The sequence below is a fragment of the Centroberyx affinis genome, unplaced genomic scaffold (genome assembly GCF_046629955.1).
Source record: "Centroberyx affinis isolate AG114_WGS23_722 - 3 ecotype Tasmania unplaced genomic scaffold, CSIRO-AGI_Caff_v1 ptg000927l_1, whole genome shotgun sequence".
Classification (NCBI taxonomy): Eukaryota; Metazoa; Chordata; class Actinopteri; order Beryciformes; family Berycidae; genus Centroberyx; species Centroberyx affinis.
The window spans coordinates 102,501-118,502 of record NW_027279506.1 but is presented as its reverse complement, the minus strand read 5'-3'; the positions used below and the strand labels follow the sequence as shown (position 1 = coordinate 118,502).

The 16,002-nt window shown below is 42.4% G+C and overlaps 3 protein-coding genes across 3 annotated transcripts in view; all 3 read left to right on the top strand.

Moving 5' to 3' along the window:
• Positions 1–131: 131 nt before the first annotated feature.
• On the top strand, positions 132–2,895 carry LOC139645919 (parvalbumin beta-like). Its single transcript, XM_071521789.1, has 5 exons — positions 132–206; positions 1,183–1,251; positions 1,621–1,753; positions 2,220–2,329; positions 2,628–2,895. Exons 2-5 carry the CDS (start codon positions 1,191–1,193, stop codon positions 2,651–2,653), a joined length of 330 nt encoding a protein of 109 aa, XP_071377890.1. The 5' UTR covers positions 132–206; positions 1,183–1,190; the 3' UTR covers positions 2,654–2,895.
• A 1,650-nt stretch (positions 2,896–4,545) lies between these two features.
• On the top strand, positions 4,546–6,419 carry LOC139645916 (parvalbumin beta-2-like). Its single transcript, XM_071521786.1, has 5 exons — positions 4,546–4,615; positions 5,273–5,336; positions 5,470–5,602; positions 5,916–6,025; positions 6,133–6,419. Exons 2-5 carry the CDS (start codon positions 5,279–5,281, stop codon positions 6,156–6,158), a joined length of 327 nt encoding a protein of 108 aa, XP_071377887.1. The 5' UTR covers positions 4,546–4,615; positions 5,273–5,278; the 3' UTR covers positions 6,159–6,419.
• Positions 6,420–13,138: 6,719 nt separating this feature from the next.
• The window catches only part of pvalb8 (parvalbumin 8), a 3,630-nt gene continuing 766 nt past the window's right edge, over positions 13,139–16,002 (top strand). The window contains exons 1-4 of the mRNA XM_071521785.1: positions 13,139–13,289; positions 13,850–13,917; positions 14,701–14,833; positions 15,747–15,856. Coding sequence (XP_071377886.1) covers positions 13,857–13,917; positions 14,701–14,833; positions 15,747–15,856 — 304 coding nt within the window. The 5' untranslated portion in view covers positions 13,139–13,289; positions 13,850–13,856. The remainder of the gene's footprint in view (positions 13,290–13,849; positions 13,918–14,700; positions 14,834–15,746; positions 15,857–16,002) is intronic.

The following is a 16,002-nucleotide window of genomic DNA, read 5'->3' as shown; positions in this document are numbered from 1 at the left end:
GGTAGCAACATCCTCATTTGTTCCCCTAAAAATAGCTTGAGACTACTAGACACATTTTTTCGAAACCCATGCATCTTGGTACCTGATACTGAGACTCAAAGCTCTGTAAATGGTGTTGCTCCAGGGTATATAAGAGAGGGAGAAACGGGGTTCAGACATTCACTCCAGTCCGCCTCGGTTTTCACTCGCCTCAACGCAGCTCAAAGGTGAGTGGAATGTGCGCTCCGTACAGGCCGCCGGCTTCAGCTCACACTGGGAGGAAGGGGATTCAGACCAGGAAATTTCCGTGGACTATAATAGATAGATATGGAGCCAAAGTACTACATGGACCACGGGATCATTCACTCAGTGCGAGAGGAGTTCAAATGAGGCTTTTTTTTTCTGAAGAACAACGTTTGTGGATAATAATTTCGCTGTGTTACCAACATTTTCTTATAACTGGACATAAAAAAAAACATCCAAAGCCATCACACTGTTGTCATGACTGCGTTTTCCTAATTGCATCGTTTATTTGTGGCAATGAATTATGTTCCCGTGGGAGCATCATCTAGGCTATTTAGAGCCATAGCAGCATTAAGTTGCGATAAACACAGTCAGGCCCGTGCTGGGGTCAGATATCTGGAGGCAAAGAGTAGCTCTTTAGCCCATAAAAACTGGAGTGGTGATGCTGCGTGTGATGCTGTGAAAATGTAAGGCAATTAATCTCAAAACAATTGGCCAAGTTCAGTCGTGATAGTCGTTAGACTCCACAAGTGGAGCTGTTTTCCAATACAATGTTGACAACAGTTACATCTGATAAATGACGTATTTTATTATGTTAAGACGCTAGAGGAAGCGTGGTTGAACACTAATGACGTTCATGGCCATCCACTTGATGCGCGTAATTTGAGCCCGCAGACTGACGCAAGGCTCCATCTGATACATGACCAACTGTAAAGTTATGCGCCAGATGCTTGGAAGAACTCTGGGAAACACCTGCCATTTACGAGAAATACACAACTCCCTCTCTCTGCAAATCCCTCTCTGCAGGCAACTCTTGTGAATCTTCCAGATGCAAAATTGCAATAATTTAGTATGCTTGTCCTACAGGAGGATATTTGAAATGTCACAATAAGAGAACTGTAGAATAGGATTTACACTGTCTGATACTAACATGTGATTCTCTTCTCTCTCATCTCAAAGATTAAAAAATGGCCTTCGCTGGTGTTCTCAATGATGCTGAGGTGAAAGCAGCTCTGGATGGATGCAAAGGTAAGATAGGTCACTCCTACTTTAGCACAGATGTATTCAGAAATGCAATACACAGTGGCCCTAAACCTGTTTTTTGCTTTTGATGAACTTTCAATGCAAAACCAATCTGGAGTACTGAACACCTTAATATACAGTACATTCACTCAGCCTTAATGGTGTGCAAACTTACTGCTAAAAAATTGATACAAAATGTGGTTGTGATCAGAATACACTCAACTCCCAATTTCAAAATGCGGCACACACCACTGACGGCCACAATTAGCCTTCCACATCCTTCAGTCCCTGTCCAAGGTCCTGTATCTGGTCCTGTGTTGTGCTTGTGCAGCCTGTATCTTTAGTCTGCTTATGGTGTTAAAACGTGTGTTACAGCTGCTGACTCCTTCAACTACAAGACCTTCTTCAAGGCATGCGGCCTGGCCGCCAAGTCCTCTGATGATGTCAAGAAGGCCTTCTTCATCATTGACCAGGATAACAGTGGCTTCATTGAGGAGGAGGAGCTGAAGTAAGGGACACTTAATCAATGCACACTTCAAATGGAAACTCAACATTTAGAATATGCACCGTATCCCAGGTCATTGCATTGCGTCTGAGTGAATTGCTACAGGGCATTTAGCTGATGTCTCCTATGTGAATAGAAAAGTCCTAAAGTGGTCCAAGTTAATTCAGAAAAATAGATGAATGGTTAGCTGATTGTCTTTCCCCTTCACTTTGGACTTATCTTGGCTTTAATTTGAAGGTAAAACAGCATAGTGACTAGGTGTACAGCAACTTTAAGGCCTTGTCTATTGAAACCTGAAGGATTTATGACTCCATTTCAGAATCATTTCAGTTTTGTGTTACGATCGGAACCACAGAGCCTGTTTCAGAATCACACATTCTGCAGTGTTTTACTACCGGTCAGTCAATACAATCTGAGATGTATCATGGTCCTGATTTCAACTCCTGCTCCTTTGTCCAACACCTATCAGGCTGTTCCTGCAGAACTTCTCCGCTGGCGCCAGAGCACTCACTGACAAAGAGACCCAGGCTTTCCTCGCCGCTGGTGACAGTGATGGTGATGGCAAGATCGGCGTTGACGGTAGAGTTCTTTGTTGAATACATTACACTTTCTCACTATCTTTTTGTTTAGCAGAGCACTTTGCACAGGTATATCAGATTCATTCAGATGCCTATTAGCATTGGACTCTTGGTTGATCTGCATAACAATTTATTCCTTAACATGTATTCACATACTTTCAGTTGAATATCTGAAATTCTTGGTCAGACAATTGGGTCCAACTAATGTTAAGTCTAGAGTACACCACCCTAATGAGATAAGAGTTTGAATACATTTTGCTCAATACTAATGGCAGTTTTATTCTATCTACTTTTCACAGAGTTTGCTGCCCTTGTAAAGGCATAAGTTTCCATTGACCAAGATCCACTTTCACGGAACGAACTCATGAAGGGAACTCCTTGCAAGATTCAGTAAATCATCAGCTGAAAGAATATTTTTTATATCTTATTTATGAGTTGCCTGCAGACTATGTCTCAACATTGAACACATAGTGTAATGTTAATTTTACTCAAATGTGTGATATGTTTTGAAACATGACTTGTGCAAATTGTACCATCCTTTCTGCACTTTTGAGGAAGAGTGAAAAACCAGGAATAAATACTCTTTTGGTGTAAAATCATCTCGTTCAGGTCAGTCCTCTGTGCATTGGTCAACTGTGGTGTGATGGTATGAATAGGAACAAACTGAGTTGAGCTGAGTGTCCAGCAGCCAGCGTTCATGAATGCTCCAGTGTGGCTAGGGAGGGGATGAGGGATGATTGAATAGAACTGTCCAGCACTTGTTTTGATAATAGCCAGATGGGAAGGGGAGTCTTGTTGGTCTTGGGCCAGGACCTGGCAAACACACAGTGGGGAAGGCCCCGGGGCTTTGCTTGAACACTTCCTGGATCTAGGGGGATTCACATGGATTGCTTTCACACATAGTGCAATTAGGGCGTCTGCTCCAAGGGTTTTCTCCCGACCAGCTGCAGTGTGGTCAATTGGACGAAGTGCTGTGGCAAGCAGACCGCAACAGGAGGGCTATGAATAGGCATCGTTGCATCAGCAGGACCTTTAGCAGGCTAAATGCAGTGCAAGGATGCAGGTTTATGTGTGGTGGGTTGAGGGGGTCTTAACAAATCATCCTATGGTCGTCTTCTAGTGTGTGTCACATTTGGAGCGAGCCGCATTCCCTTTGAAAATATATACAAATATTGGCCTCGGAAGTAATTTCAGTGATCAGTCAAATCATAGACTAATTAGCCTACAATTCAAGGGGGGAAATGTAAGGCTATTAGTTGCACAAACTATAGTACAAGACCTGCATGTCTGCAAACCTTTTCGCCTATCAAATGGCAACATAATCATGTTACCATCAATTAGTGGTCAAAACAGAGAGAAGTGTTGTGACAGCAGTCTGCGGTTTACCTCACCCCTCCTGCCGCTCTCCTCCCACAGGACAGTGCTGCCACCTCCAGGAGCTTTGCGAAGTGGATCTGCACGACTGGGATTAAGAATGTCCCTATTTCACATTGTTTTAAGTTTATAAAAGATTTACTCGACAGCAAAAACATTTATTGTGCTTTTAAACATGTGAAGTTGAGAATGACAAGAATGATATAAGAAATATGCAGTAGGCAATTATCAATAAAATCCGCCCGCATGGCTATAGCCTGCTCTTGACAGCAGAAAGTAAAAAGTTACATTCTTTATCAATTACAATATTACACTATACACTCGCTCGATTACAGTTGTAAGGTAGGCTATAGGCTATCAGAGACAGTGGTATTCAAGACAAAGGACAACATGTCTAGACAATACATTGAAGGCTTCTTTTACAAACTAATCGATTTATCAAATTCATAAGTAAGATATGTTTGGCAAAATATCCCAACATAGCCATGTCGACCTGTAGCAGATTTGTGATTAGCTTAGTTTATGTCCAACTTCAACAAAGTTGCACGAAAAAAGGAAAAATAAAGAATCACTTCCACTTAGCCTATCAAAGCTTTAATGCAGCGTGCTCCAGGTTGTGTGTTGCCAGCAGCAGTCCAATTTGTCCTCCTCAGCAGTGTATATTCTTAGCGTTGGGCGATATTAAAGACTTTTTCAAACGCACCTTTTAAGCGTCTTCATTTGTGAAACTTAAAATAGCCCGGTCTCTGGCTGCAGGACAAATGTTCGCCACCCCCTCTCGGCGGTGTCAGTTATCTTGTGCCTCAGATTTCGATGGAGCGAAAGTATAAAAGGTCATCAGGAACACCGGCAAGATCACTGCAGTCGACTCGACTCTTGTCTGTATCATCTGTACAAAGCAAAGGCACCTGAGGTGAGTTTCCATGGAAGACGCAAAGCAACCCGGGACCCTTGCAGACAAAGCCGCAGCATCAGGCTTGGCATCTCGCTTTATTTGCGGACTCCGCTAAGCATCGCAGTCATCCAAAGAATGAAATTGGTTTTGCGAGGGATGGGAGTCAACTATATGAAGAAATGGATTAGAGACTGAAAGCACCAGCATCTAAAGTTGCCATAGGGAGCACGTGTCAATTTCAGCCTCTCAAATGGGACTTTGGAAATGCAGCATCAAATATCTAACATTCAAATAAGAAGTGGATTAAATCATGCGCATTTTGGCTTTCTGAAATCTAAGATATTTTTCTTATCTTTGGAAATATTGCCGACATTTATTGCCGACAGGCTAATCATATATTAGGCTATGCAAGTTATTGAGCGCTTAATTGTTGTTTGAATACAAAAATTATCTAATCTTGTAGAATGCATAGGCCTAGCGAATCACATTGAAATCACAATTAAAATGAACAGTCTTATAGGCTAGTATTTGTAATTGGATGCATATACTTGGCTATAGCCTATTCTTCAATATGCGATGCTGAAAAGTTCCTATGGGCTCCCCAGCTATTGTTAACAAGGCAGAGTAGGCTATTTATCCCGCAAGTTTAATAATCAACTGCTTGTATTTGTACAGATCAAAATGGCCTTCGCAGGTCTGAAAGATGCCGACATCGCTGCAGCCCTGGCCGCATGCAAAGGTAGCCTAACTCCTCAAGTCTTTTTAATTTCGATGCAAAATCACAAAAACCAAAGTGTGTGGCCACCATCTGTCTTTTTGTTTGGAGTGGTCCATTATAACGTGTTTGTGTTTCAAAACGATGTGCCTTCCAGCCGCCGACACATTCAACCACGTGACGTTCTTCAAGGCCTGCGGTCTGACTGGAAAGACCGCCGATGAAGTGAAGAAGGCCTTCGGCGTCATTGACCAGGACAAGAGTGGGTTCATTGAGGAGGACGAGCTGAAGTAAGGGACACTGCTGGAGCTAGACATCACACACACACACACACACACACACACACACACACACACACACACTCCATGTCCTAACTTCAAATTAATGAAATAATGGTGAACTTAAATGGGCGTATTATCATATCACTCATATGCTTTTTATGCATTTACTCGCCACTGTATTTTAAAATAGGCTAATAAATTAGGCTGACTGTTATGCGGTTACATTGGATATTTTACAACGCCTTCAAATATGGCTCGGCCAATCAGAGCCAAGAACCGAAAATATCCGTTTACAAGCTCGTGTTTTTCTGTCGAATCACAGGCTGTTCCTGCAGAACTTCAGTGCAAGTGCACGCGCACTGACCGACGCCGAGACCAAGACCTTCCTCAAGGCCGGTGACTCCGACGGTGACGGCAAGATTGGCGTTGATGGTACGAGTTTCCTTTATCCATGTCGTAATTCAGATCAGCAAATGCCCTTTTTAGTGAAACTACAGAGCTGAACATGGCGGCTAACGGTTTCTTTTCTCTTCCCGCAGAGTTCGCTGCCATGGTTACTAAATAAATGGCAACTGACCAACACCTGCTCTGATGGAACAACATTGCCCACGTCGACCTCCCCTTTTCATCTGAATATAAATAATTTTTATACTACATTTGCTTACGAGACGTTTCCTCCTATGCAACACACTGTCCAAAAATGATGATTGTGAATGTAGCTCGGTTGTGTTCATGTCTTAAATATGAATTTTGCTTACTGTAAAATCTATGATGCACTTTCCAGGAACGAACTATAAAAAAGAATAAATATTCTTTTGCTACGGTCTTATTGAGTTGTTCTCCCTCATAGATGCCATAAGACACTGATCTCTGACGCCCTTTCATGTCAGGAACACCTGCCACATAGAAAAAATTCACGTGCACCCCCCCCCCCCCTCCCCCTCCCCCCCCCCTCTCTCTCTCTCTCTCTCATACACACACACACACACACATATAGACACTCTTAATGGTGGAACAATGTTAAACCACAATTCTGGATGGACAGACAACCTGAATAGATGGTTTTCCATCAGCCAAAGTACATAATAGCCTACGTGCATCCCCCCCCCCCCCCCCTCTCTCTCTCTCCCTCTCTCTCTCTCTCTCTCTCTCTCTCATACACACACACACACACACACACACACACACATAGACACTCTTAATGGTGGAACAATGTTAAACCACAATTCTGGATGGACAGACAACCTGAATAAATGGTTTTCCATCAGCCAAAGTACATAAAGCCTACCGTAGTTATACTATATCATTGGCATACTTTATTAGCCTATATAGCCTGTGTTTTGAGAAAAGCACAAAAACTGTGTGGTAGTGCTTTTGTGTGTGTGTGTGTGTGTGTGTGTGTGTGCGTGTGCGTGTGTGCGTGCATGCGTGAGAGAGAGAGAGAGAGCGCCTGTCACAGACTGAGGGACGGCCCAGAATGATCATCTTGACCTATCTTAATCACTACTGTTTGTTTACGTATTGTTATAATTGTTATAATTATTATTTTAATACTGAGTGTGTCAGTAGCTGCCTGGGGAAATTACTTTGTAGTATCCTAAATAAGAGAATACTACATTTCCCCAAACATCCCCAAAATTATCCCCAAACATCGGACCACAGATCATATATAAACCCTCCACATGCTCATTCAAACACATGTACACCAAACGAAAAGATCAAGGTCAAAGTCAAGGTAAACTTTATTATCCCAGATAGGGAAATTCAGGTGGTCAAGGTGCAAGAGTACACAAAGCAGTCATACAAACAAATATAAATACAACTATACAATATACAGTCCCCCTTCCATCCCCCCAACACACACACACACACACACACACACACACACACACACACACACACACACACACACACACAGAGCATTATAACCAACTAGTAAAATAAAAAAATAAAAAAATAAATAAAATAAGATATATAGAATATATTGCACCATACAAGTATTGCACAAGGATAACATTGCACATAGCCCTAGCCAAAACCATCAGATTCTCTGTTTTGGAATGTCCCTCTCATTTAACAGTCTAATTGCTGAAGGAACAAAAGACTTGCTAAACCTGGTTGTTCTTATTTTCCTTTGCAGAATTCTACCTTTGCCCCGATAGCTTAGTCGGAACCTGTTGTGTAGAGGGTGAGTAGGGTCATTGAGGATGCGCTCAGCCTTACTCAGAACGAGGACAAATATTTGCTTGTTTCATTGATTTCAAAAAAGCGTTTTATTCTATTTGGCAAGATGGACTCTATTACAGACTTCTTCAGTGTGGTATAGGGGGAAAGATCTATGATATTATTAAAACAATGTACTTAGAAAACAAATGCAGTATCAAAATTGGAAACAAACGTACCAAATTCTTCACCCAAAGACGAGGCGTCCACCAAGGATGCAACCTGAGTCCAACACTGTTTAATATCTATATAAATGAACTGGCAGTACAGTTGGACCAAAGTGCAGCTCCAGGTCTTTTTTCTCCTAGACAGAGAAGTTAAATGCCTGTTTTATGCAGATGATTTGGTTTTGCTGTCTCCAACAAAACAAGGGCTCCAGCAACAATTAGACGTGCTACAAGAATACTGCCAGAACTGGGCTCTGGCAGTAAATCTAAAGAAAACCAATATCATGATCTTCCAAAAGAGGCCCAGGTGTCAGGAAACCAGACACCAGTTTACCATAGGAAGTACCACTATAGACCACACCATGAGCTACACCTATCTCGGTCTTACAATTACAGCCTCAGAGAGTTTCAGCCTGGCAGTGAATGCACTAAAAGAAAAAGCTCGAAGAGCCCTTTATGCAATAAAAACAAAACTTTATAATATCCAAATTCCAATTAAAATCTGGCTTAAAATATTTGACAGTGTGATCAAGCCTATTATGCTTTATGGTAGTGAAGTATGGGGTCCACTCAGTCTACACTCAATGGGACAAACACCCAACAGAAGCCTTACATGCAGAATTCTGCCGCAGTGCCCTCCATATTCAAAGGAAACACCTACACATACAAATGCATGTAGGGCAGAACTAATATCCATTAGCAATTAACATCCACAAACAGGCACAAAAATTTTGGAACCACCTAAGATCTAGCCCTAAAGAGAGCCTCCACTTTAAAGCCTCTCAAACCCAAGAGCTGAACCCACAACAGAGTCCGCTGTGTCAGTTGGTGCTGAGACTAACTGCTCCTGCACAGGGAAACCCTGACCAGGCTCACACCAACACTGCTGCACAAACACCAATGTGAGTTAACCAAATTATTAAGCAATACAAAGAAACATATTTGGAACATTGGAATAAAGAAACTAAAAGCCAAAGTAGATTAGAATGATGTTATTTGACCCTAAACAGAGAATATAAATTGGCAGAATATCTCTCTACTGTCAGAGATAGAGAGCAGAGACAGATCCTCACCAGGTACAGGCTCAGTGACCACCAATTGGCAATCGAAACAGGAAGACATAAGAAATCATGGCAACCAAAAGACAACAGAACATGTGGTCACTGTTCGACAGGTGAGGTCGAGACGGAGATGCACTTCCTCCTAAAATGTGAAAAATTTAACTCAGCCAGAGAAATCTACTTTAACAAGTTCAAATCCCAAGTCTCCCACTTCAGAGAGCTTGATGATCAATCAAAGCTACAACTTCTACTAGGAGAGGGAAACACAGCAGACCTAGCGGCTCAGTTTGTAGAAACTTGCCACAACCTGAGGAACAGTGAGTGACAAATACACTTTTATTTTATTTTGTTTATTTATTCATTTATTTATTTCATTTTTCTTTTTTTTATAACATAATCTTAATCTCCCAATATCTTGAAACCCCACATATTTGATATTTTTCTCTTTGAATGTTATTGTGTACTGCATATAAAATATGTGTAACCCTTGATACCCGCAAACATTAATTCCTTCACATAGTTTACTGATCCTCACTCTGTGATGGAGGCTCTGGGTACGGGAGCTGAACACGCAGCAACCCAGTTCCTCTGTCCAGGCATTGACTCTCTCTCTCTCTCTCACACACACACACACACACACACACACACACACACACACACACACACACACACACACACACACACACACACCTAGACTGATATTCATCTTGATGCTTTGGCAATATTGTCTGTGAACTTTCATGCCAATAAAGCACACCGAATTGAATTGAAAAAATTGAGAGAGAGAGATGCGTTTCTCTCTGGAGCCACTAGATGGTGGCAAATCCATTGTCAGTATAGTTTGGACAGATGCGCCGGACAGACAAACACCAGCGTGGTGTTTGTCTGTTGTTCTGTCAACAAAAACGACAGTTGTTTCGACACATCCATTCGTTTCAAGCTTTTCAGACATACTGTATGATTAGACGACATTGACATTATTCACGTCATAGGGATACTCATTAGCCTGAAGCATGGCCCATGTAGTAAAACGACATAAAAAAAAATGAACGTTTTAAAAAAATGTAGCCTACACTGCAAAAATCACCCATCATCATCTTTGAGTTTTAAAATCAGATTTTTCTTAAAACAATTTAAAAAATCTGTAATCGGGCAGATAATTTCACTAATTCCAAATCAACTGGTGTTGAGTTTTCTTCAATCATTTTCCTGATATTGGCGGACTGATCCTTACTGTGCCTTGCTTCAAGTTTGACGCTCGTTTCTGGAAAAAATACGCAAAAATGTTAAATTGCATTGGAGACAAGTGGAATTATCTCACCCAATTGACTGATTTATTTTATTTATTTTTTATTCATTTCAGTTCATTTTATCTTTTCAAGAAGGTTTTAAGACTGGATATGAGACTAACTGACATGTTAAGATGAACATATTTGCAGTGTTGCGATGCAGAGGGACGGGCTGAAAACTGTATAAGTAAATCCTGTGCATAGATGTTTTATTTCCAAGAAGACAGCACCCAGCAAACATTTTCTCAACCTGCGTCGAGGCCAACAAGTCTAATAGACGTCGAGTCACAACGTGACTTTATTTCGACCATTTGCCGACATGACAGCATATGTCCAGGAGTGAGGCTCGTAAAGAACATTAGCAAATGTAAATTAATAAATGATCGCCCAGTAACTGTATAGGCGGCCAGGTATCAACATGGCGCATGACATCATGCACCGGCTGTGGGTAAAGCCGCACCGCTGCTCTCGATCCGGTGTCCTCAGTCTCCTTTTCACGCAGAGCCTGGAGGAGATGATTGAGTTTCTCTCTATCTGCTCTGGAGTCTTACCTTCAACGGAGGAACCTCAAAGAAAACTATCGGACATCGCTTGTTCAGGGGCCCCATTAACAAGTTTCAGGTGGATAAGGGTTAGGGAAGGTTGACAATGACAAACAACCTGAGATACAGGCTTTTATTCAATAATGAAAGACACCAGGAAGCTGACAGTAAATGAAACAAAAAGAAAACACTGTGCGTAACCCGCGCGTAAAATACTTGGAGAGGTTGCGCAAAGCACCTGACCAATTTTGTTGGTGAAATCATTTCTTTCGAAATGACTACAGCATATCAACAGTAATTTGAGCAAAAGTAAAACAAACAAACACGCAAACAAAAAAACCCAGAAATACTGATTCGTTTTATCCTATAGAGCACGGACCATTAGTTTCCTATGGAGCTGCGCACCTATAGGCCTATATGCACCAAAACTAAATTCGATGTAACTTGACTATGTGAAAATGTTATTAGCAGCCCGTATTCCACCTGGACAAATCACGCGTTTAAATAATGTTCACACCAGTCGACCTTTATGCACATAGCATGACACGACAAACACTACCCGCTGTATACGTGTTCACGGTCGCCAGCTGACGCGCACGAGAGCCACAGCACTGCTAAGAGTCGCGCGTGCCCCACACGTGCACGCGCGCTTACAGTAGCTGAGTTTTACTGCTGGCAGTTGCTGTGCCTGCCTGTCCCTGTCTGGTCGCCCTCCCCCCCCCCCCCCCCCTCTGGCTGTGGGCATATTCAGGGATATCCCTCAAAGAGTGTCAGGTGGCAGATCGAAGGCTCCGGTTTCTGCAGCTCACACAGTTGTCAGGAGAGTAGTAAAAACCCTCCTGTTTTCAAATAAACACCACTGGGCCATACTGTGAAAAGGAACAAAGGATTATTCTTTTAATGTGTTTGCACAAAAGACATTTAAGTCAGTGATTCAAACACATCTCTCATCTCTCTTTCTCTCTCTCTCTCTCTCTCGTGCAGCTGCCTATGCACACCTTCAACTAACCTTACCTCATTGTCCAGTAGTGAGAAATAACCTTCATTTAAACGTGCTGCAGTGAACACTCTCCCAGGAATATGCTTAACAACCCTTGAATTTGTTTGTGTGTCAGATCCACTGGGGGCAATGAATGTCCTCTGAACAGGCAACCTGCATTGGTCACTCTACAAATGGACAGACAGACAGACAGACAGACAGACAGACAGACAGACATGAAAGCCAAAGCTCAGGTCCGGTCTGTCAGGGCCTGCATGACCTCTGTGGACACAACCCCACCCCTTCCTCCACCAAAAACCTCTGTTTAAACAGGTGCATTTGAATACTGACACTGTCCATGATGCCGAATCATCACGGCGGGACGGGACAGCGACAGGAGAGGGTGACCTCGGGTCCCTTAATCAGCACAGTTGACAAAGCAATCGCTGGGCTGCTGCTGTGCGGTGTGAGACAGCGAGAAGGTTAAAGCATCAACGTCCATGACATTCCGTGATGAGCATGCGATTATGTGTGTGTGTGTGTGTGATGGGGGGTTACATTAGATTTGGGAGGGGATAATCTGACCCCCATCTGTTGTGAGCCTGCATGTGGCAGCAAGGCAAGGGAGCACATTTGGGCTGATGTGTTAAGTCCAGGGCAATGTGGCAGATTTGGGCAGGTTAAGCGCCCCAGAATGCCAGTAGCAGACACACAGAGGTTGTGAGCCTCTGTCATATATGGGCTGACCTCTTCGCTGACTCAATCATCACTCATTTTTTAAAACCGGGGGAAGTCACAAACACATCAAGCCCATGCTCTTTTTGTCAGGCTAAAACAAACTGACAAGGACATAATACACAGTATAAGGTTCAATGTCAGCTGACTTTTTATTTCCCATAATTTACCTCAAATGTAATGATAGGGGCACGTTTGCAGTGGGATGTGGCTCAGATGTGCTCCTTTTGGGACTGCTGCCTGTAAAGGGATATCTGCATGGAGAAGGGGGGGGGGGTACAAGGAGAGGGAGAGAGAAAGAGAGAGAGAGATTGCAGTTACATTACCGCTTCTCTGCATTTACTGTACTATATAATTCTAGAGGTGAGAGGAGGAGGAGGGTTGGGTTGAAAGGAGGGAGTGGTGGATAGAAAGAATGCATTTTTTTTTTTTTTTTACTTAATTTGCTATTTACAAGGGCGTTACAGATGTCCACGGTCCAATCTCTCTGCCCCTGGGCGTTATAAATAGTAAAGGTTAATTAGTTAGCTGAGAAATTGGATCAGGGGCGGGCAGTTAGAATTTGATCCACAGACAGGTAACTCAAGCAATCCCCATTGTCACTGCAATCAGACCTATATAAATCCGCCTTGACGGACACCAGTCACCACATAGCCTTACCTCTCTGCTGGATCACCGACCGGGCAAGAACCTCAACGCGGTAAGTTGCTGTGTGGAATCAGGACAGGCTTTACCTCGTCGCCTCGGTGGGAAGAAACTGCTTTCTTACTGGTTTAAAATTATTTTGTAGATGTGGGTCGGATTCTTTGGCTCCTAGGAGTGTATATTAGTCATTTCTCTCATGTATGTCGTTTACACCGACTTTAGAGCAGTTCAAAGGCGATCTACCTACATGGCAGGTGAAGTAATTGCGTGCGTAAAAGGAGAAAGAGAGAACTTCTTTGCGTAAGGTGACAGTATTGACGCTATAGGCAAGGGGAGAATGGATACTGTACTATCTGTAGTTGCAACAATAACTGGATATACTGTTTTGTTGTGACAGTTATGGGCGAATATTTTGACTTTCATACAGAACTGAGACAAGATTTATTGACAATCAATATGTAAAACGCCACTATGCTCTCCTGGCCCTCACCGCACTGACAGCTCAGAAATATTGTCATCTGAACACCTTTGCTCTCCACCAGTGTCAAGTTAGAAGGTTTGCTACTGTACCTGGCTAAATGTGTTAATAATTCACTATGGTTGTTCCTCTGACAGGATTAAAATGTCGCTCTCATCTATCCTTTCCGCTGATGCCATCGACAGTGCTATCAAGGACTGCCAAGGTATCGTCTTCCACTAATATCATTATTGCTTTCTTCATTACATTTTTTTTTCTATTCAGTGGAAATTGGAGGCTAAGCAGTCCTACCACGGACCCGAGTACCTCCGCTCTGAAGGATACTGTAGTGGTATTGCAAATGTCAAAATGTGGGGAAAAAAATACAGTTGTAGTAGAGGCATAGGCCCAAGCCTGAAAATGCTCTCAGCCCGGGATAAAGCTTAGCTCAGAGATTTCATTGGCGTCAATTGGGAACTTGCCATAAGCTTAAGTGAGTCCAGATTTGATCTTGTAGTTTTATTATTACAATGGAAGGCAAAGCTCGAGTATTGTCTTAAGTCTATCTGGAAATCTGGAAACCTTATCTATAAACTCCTCAGGGATTATTCAGGAGTAAAAGTTTGGTGACCTATCATTTATCACACTGACCAAATAATAATATGTTTTCAGTCATTAGTCATTGATCCACTTGTCTCAAGAAATTAAACTTATATAAAGGGTTTGGGAGTTTTGCTGGCAAATGATATTAGCCTACAGTGACTCTGCCAGTGGCCTCACTGGAGTGAATTGACGCCCCTGAGCCTCGCATCATGTATGAGAAACTCCAAACTAGACTCCATTACTCTAATTCTAATTTAAATATATATCCAATTTGGTGAACCGAGGGCAGATCTCCAATTAGTTAAAAAAAAAAACAAAAAAAAACAATTTAAAGAGCATTTCGGACTCATTTTAAACGTGCAGCCTCGCCTCATATTGTTTCTCCTCCTATCTCTTTCTCCTCCAGCACCGGACTCCTTCTGCCCCAAGAAGTTCTTCCAGCTGTGTGGTCTGACCAAGAAGAGCCCCCAGGATGTGAAGAAGGTTTTCGGCATCCTGGACAACGATGGCAGCGGCTTCATCGAGGAGGAAGAGCTCAAGTGAGTGGGCAGGCTTGTTGTTTTGCCCTGGATTATTCTGTACTAACGGGCCAGTGGACGTTTTTTGTCAATTGTTACGACTGGCGGAGAGATTTGTGTCGGACTTCCTGGGAGACAACCAACTTTGTGTGGCTGGACACGATTCCCATTCATATTTATTAATTATCATATAGTTAGATCAAGGATGTAGTGGAGGGGAAGCCCGTTTAAAATCTTTTGGGCTGACATAAATGTGTGACGTAAATTCAAAGTATAAATCATACTAAGGAGTATATGTAAGTTATATGAAGACAGTATTTTAAAGAACATAATTTAATGCTTTTCTGAAAATATGATTGAGTTTTGTTTATATTGGTGGTTGTTTACGCTATGATGATCATCTACTGGAGGTCATAGTTCACCCACCTTTTCATTTGCCACTTTTGATAACATAACAGATACAAGATGGAAGTCTATGAAAGCTTACTGCATACTACAAGTCTTAGCATTACTGTAAACTTGTGCAAGATTTTGCTGTATCAGCATCACCATCATCACCATTAATTTGATTTGGATTTTTAGACATTAGCCCCTCACAGGTGGTCATATTCTGTACAGCAGTACATCATTCAGCACCAAAGCTTGATAAGGCTTAGACAAGTGACTTGATAGACAGCGAAATTCAAATTCTTTCCTATTACTTATTTTGCATCAGGCTTTGTTATCACCTGTGTGCATTTAGGTTTTTTCAAAGATTCTTGTGTAAAATGTGAGGATGAGAGCTTCCTGGACCTCTGTGTTAGACCCCAAGGCTAGCTCTCTCTCTGGTGAATTAGCCTGCTGTAAGTGAGGAATAACACTGACTGGGAGTGTTATTATCTGTAGCTGTGTAACTGTGTAACTAACCCTAACCCTGGTGCTGTGTGTGTCCCAGGTTCTTCCTCCAGAGGTTTACTCCTGGCGCCCGTGTTCTGACCGACACAGAGACCAAGGCCTTCCTGTGTGCTGCCGATGATGACAGTGATGGCAGGATTGGAGCAGATGGTGAGATACCTATTTTATATACCCATTCTGTGGATATGCAAGCCATGTGTGTGTGTGCTTGTGTGTTTTGGAGAGAAAGAACACATATGCACGTATCCAATGAGAATGCATATTGACCTGCATTGCTGTATTCCTGGATCAGTGTG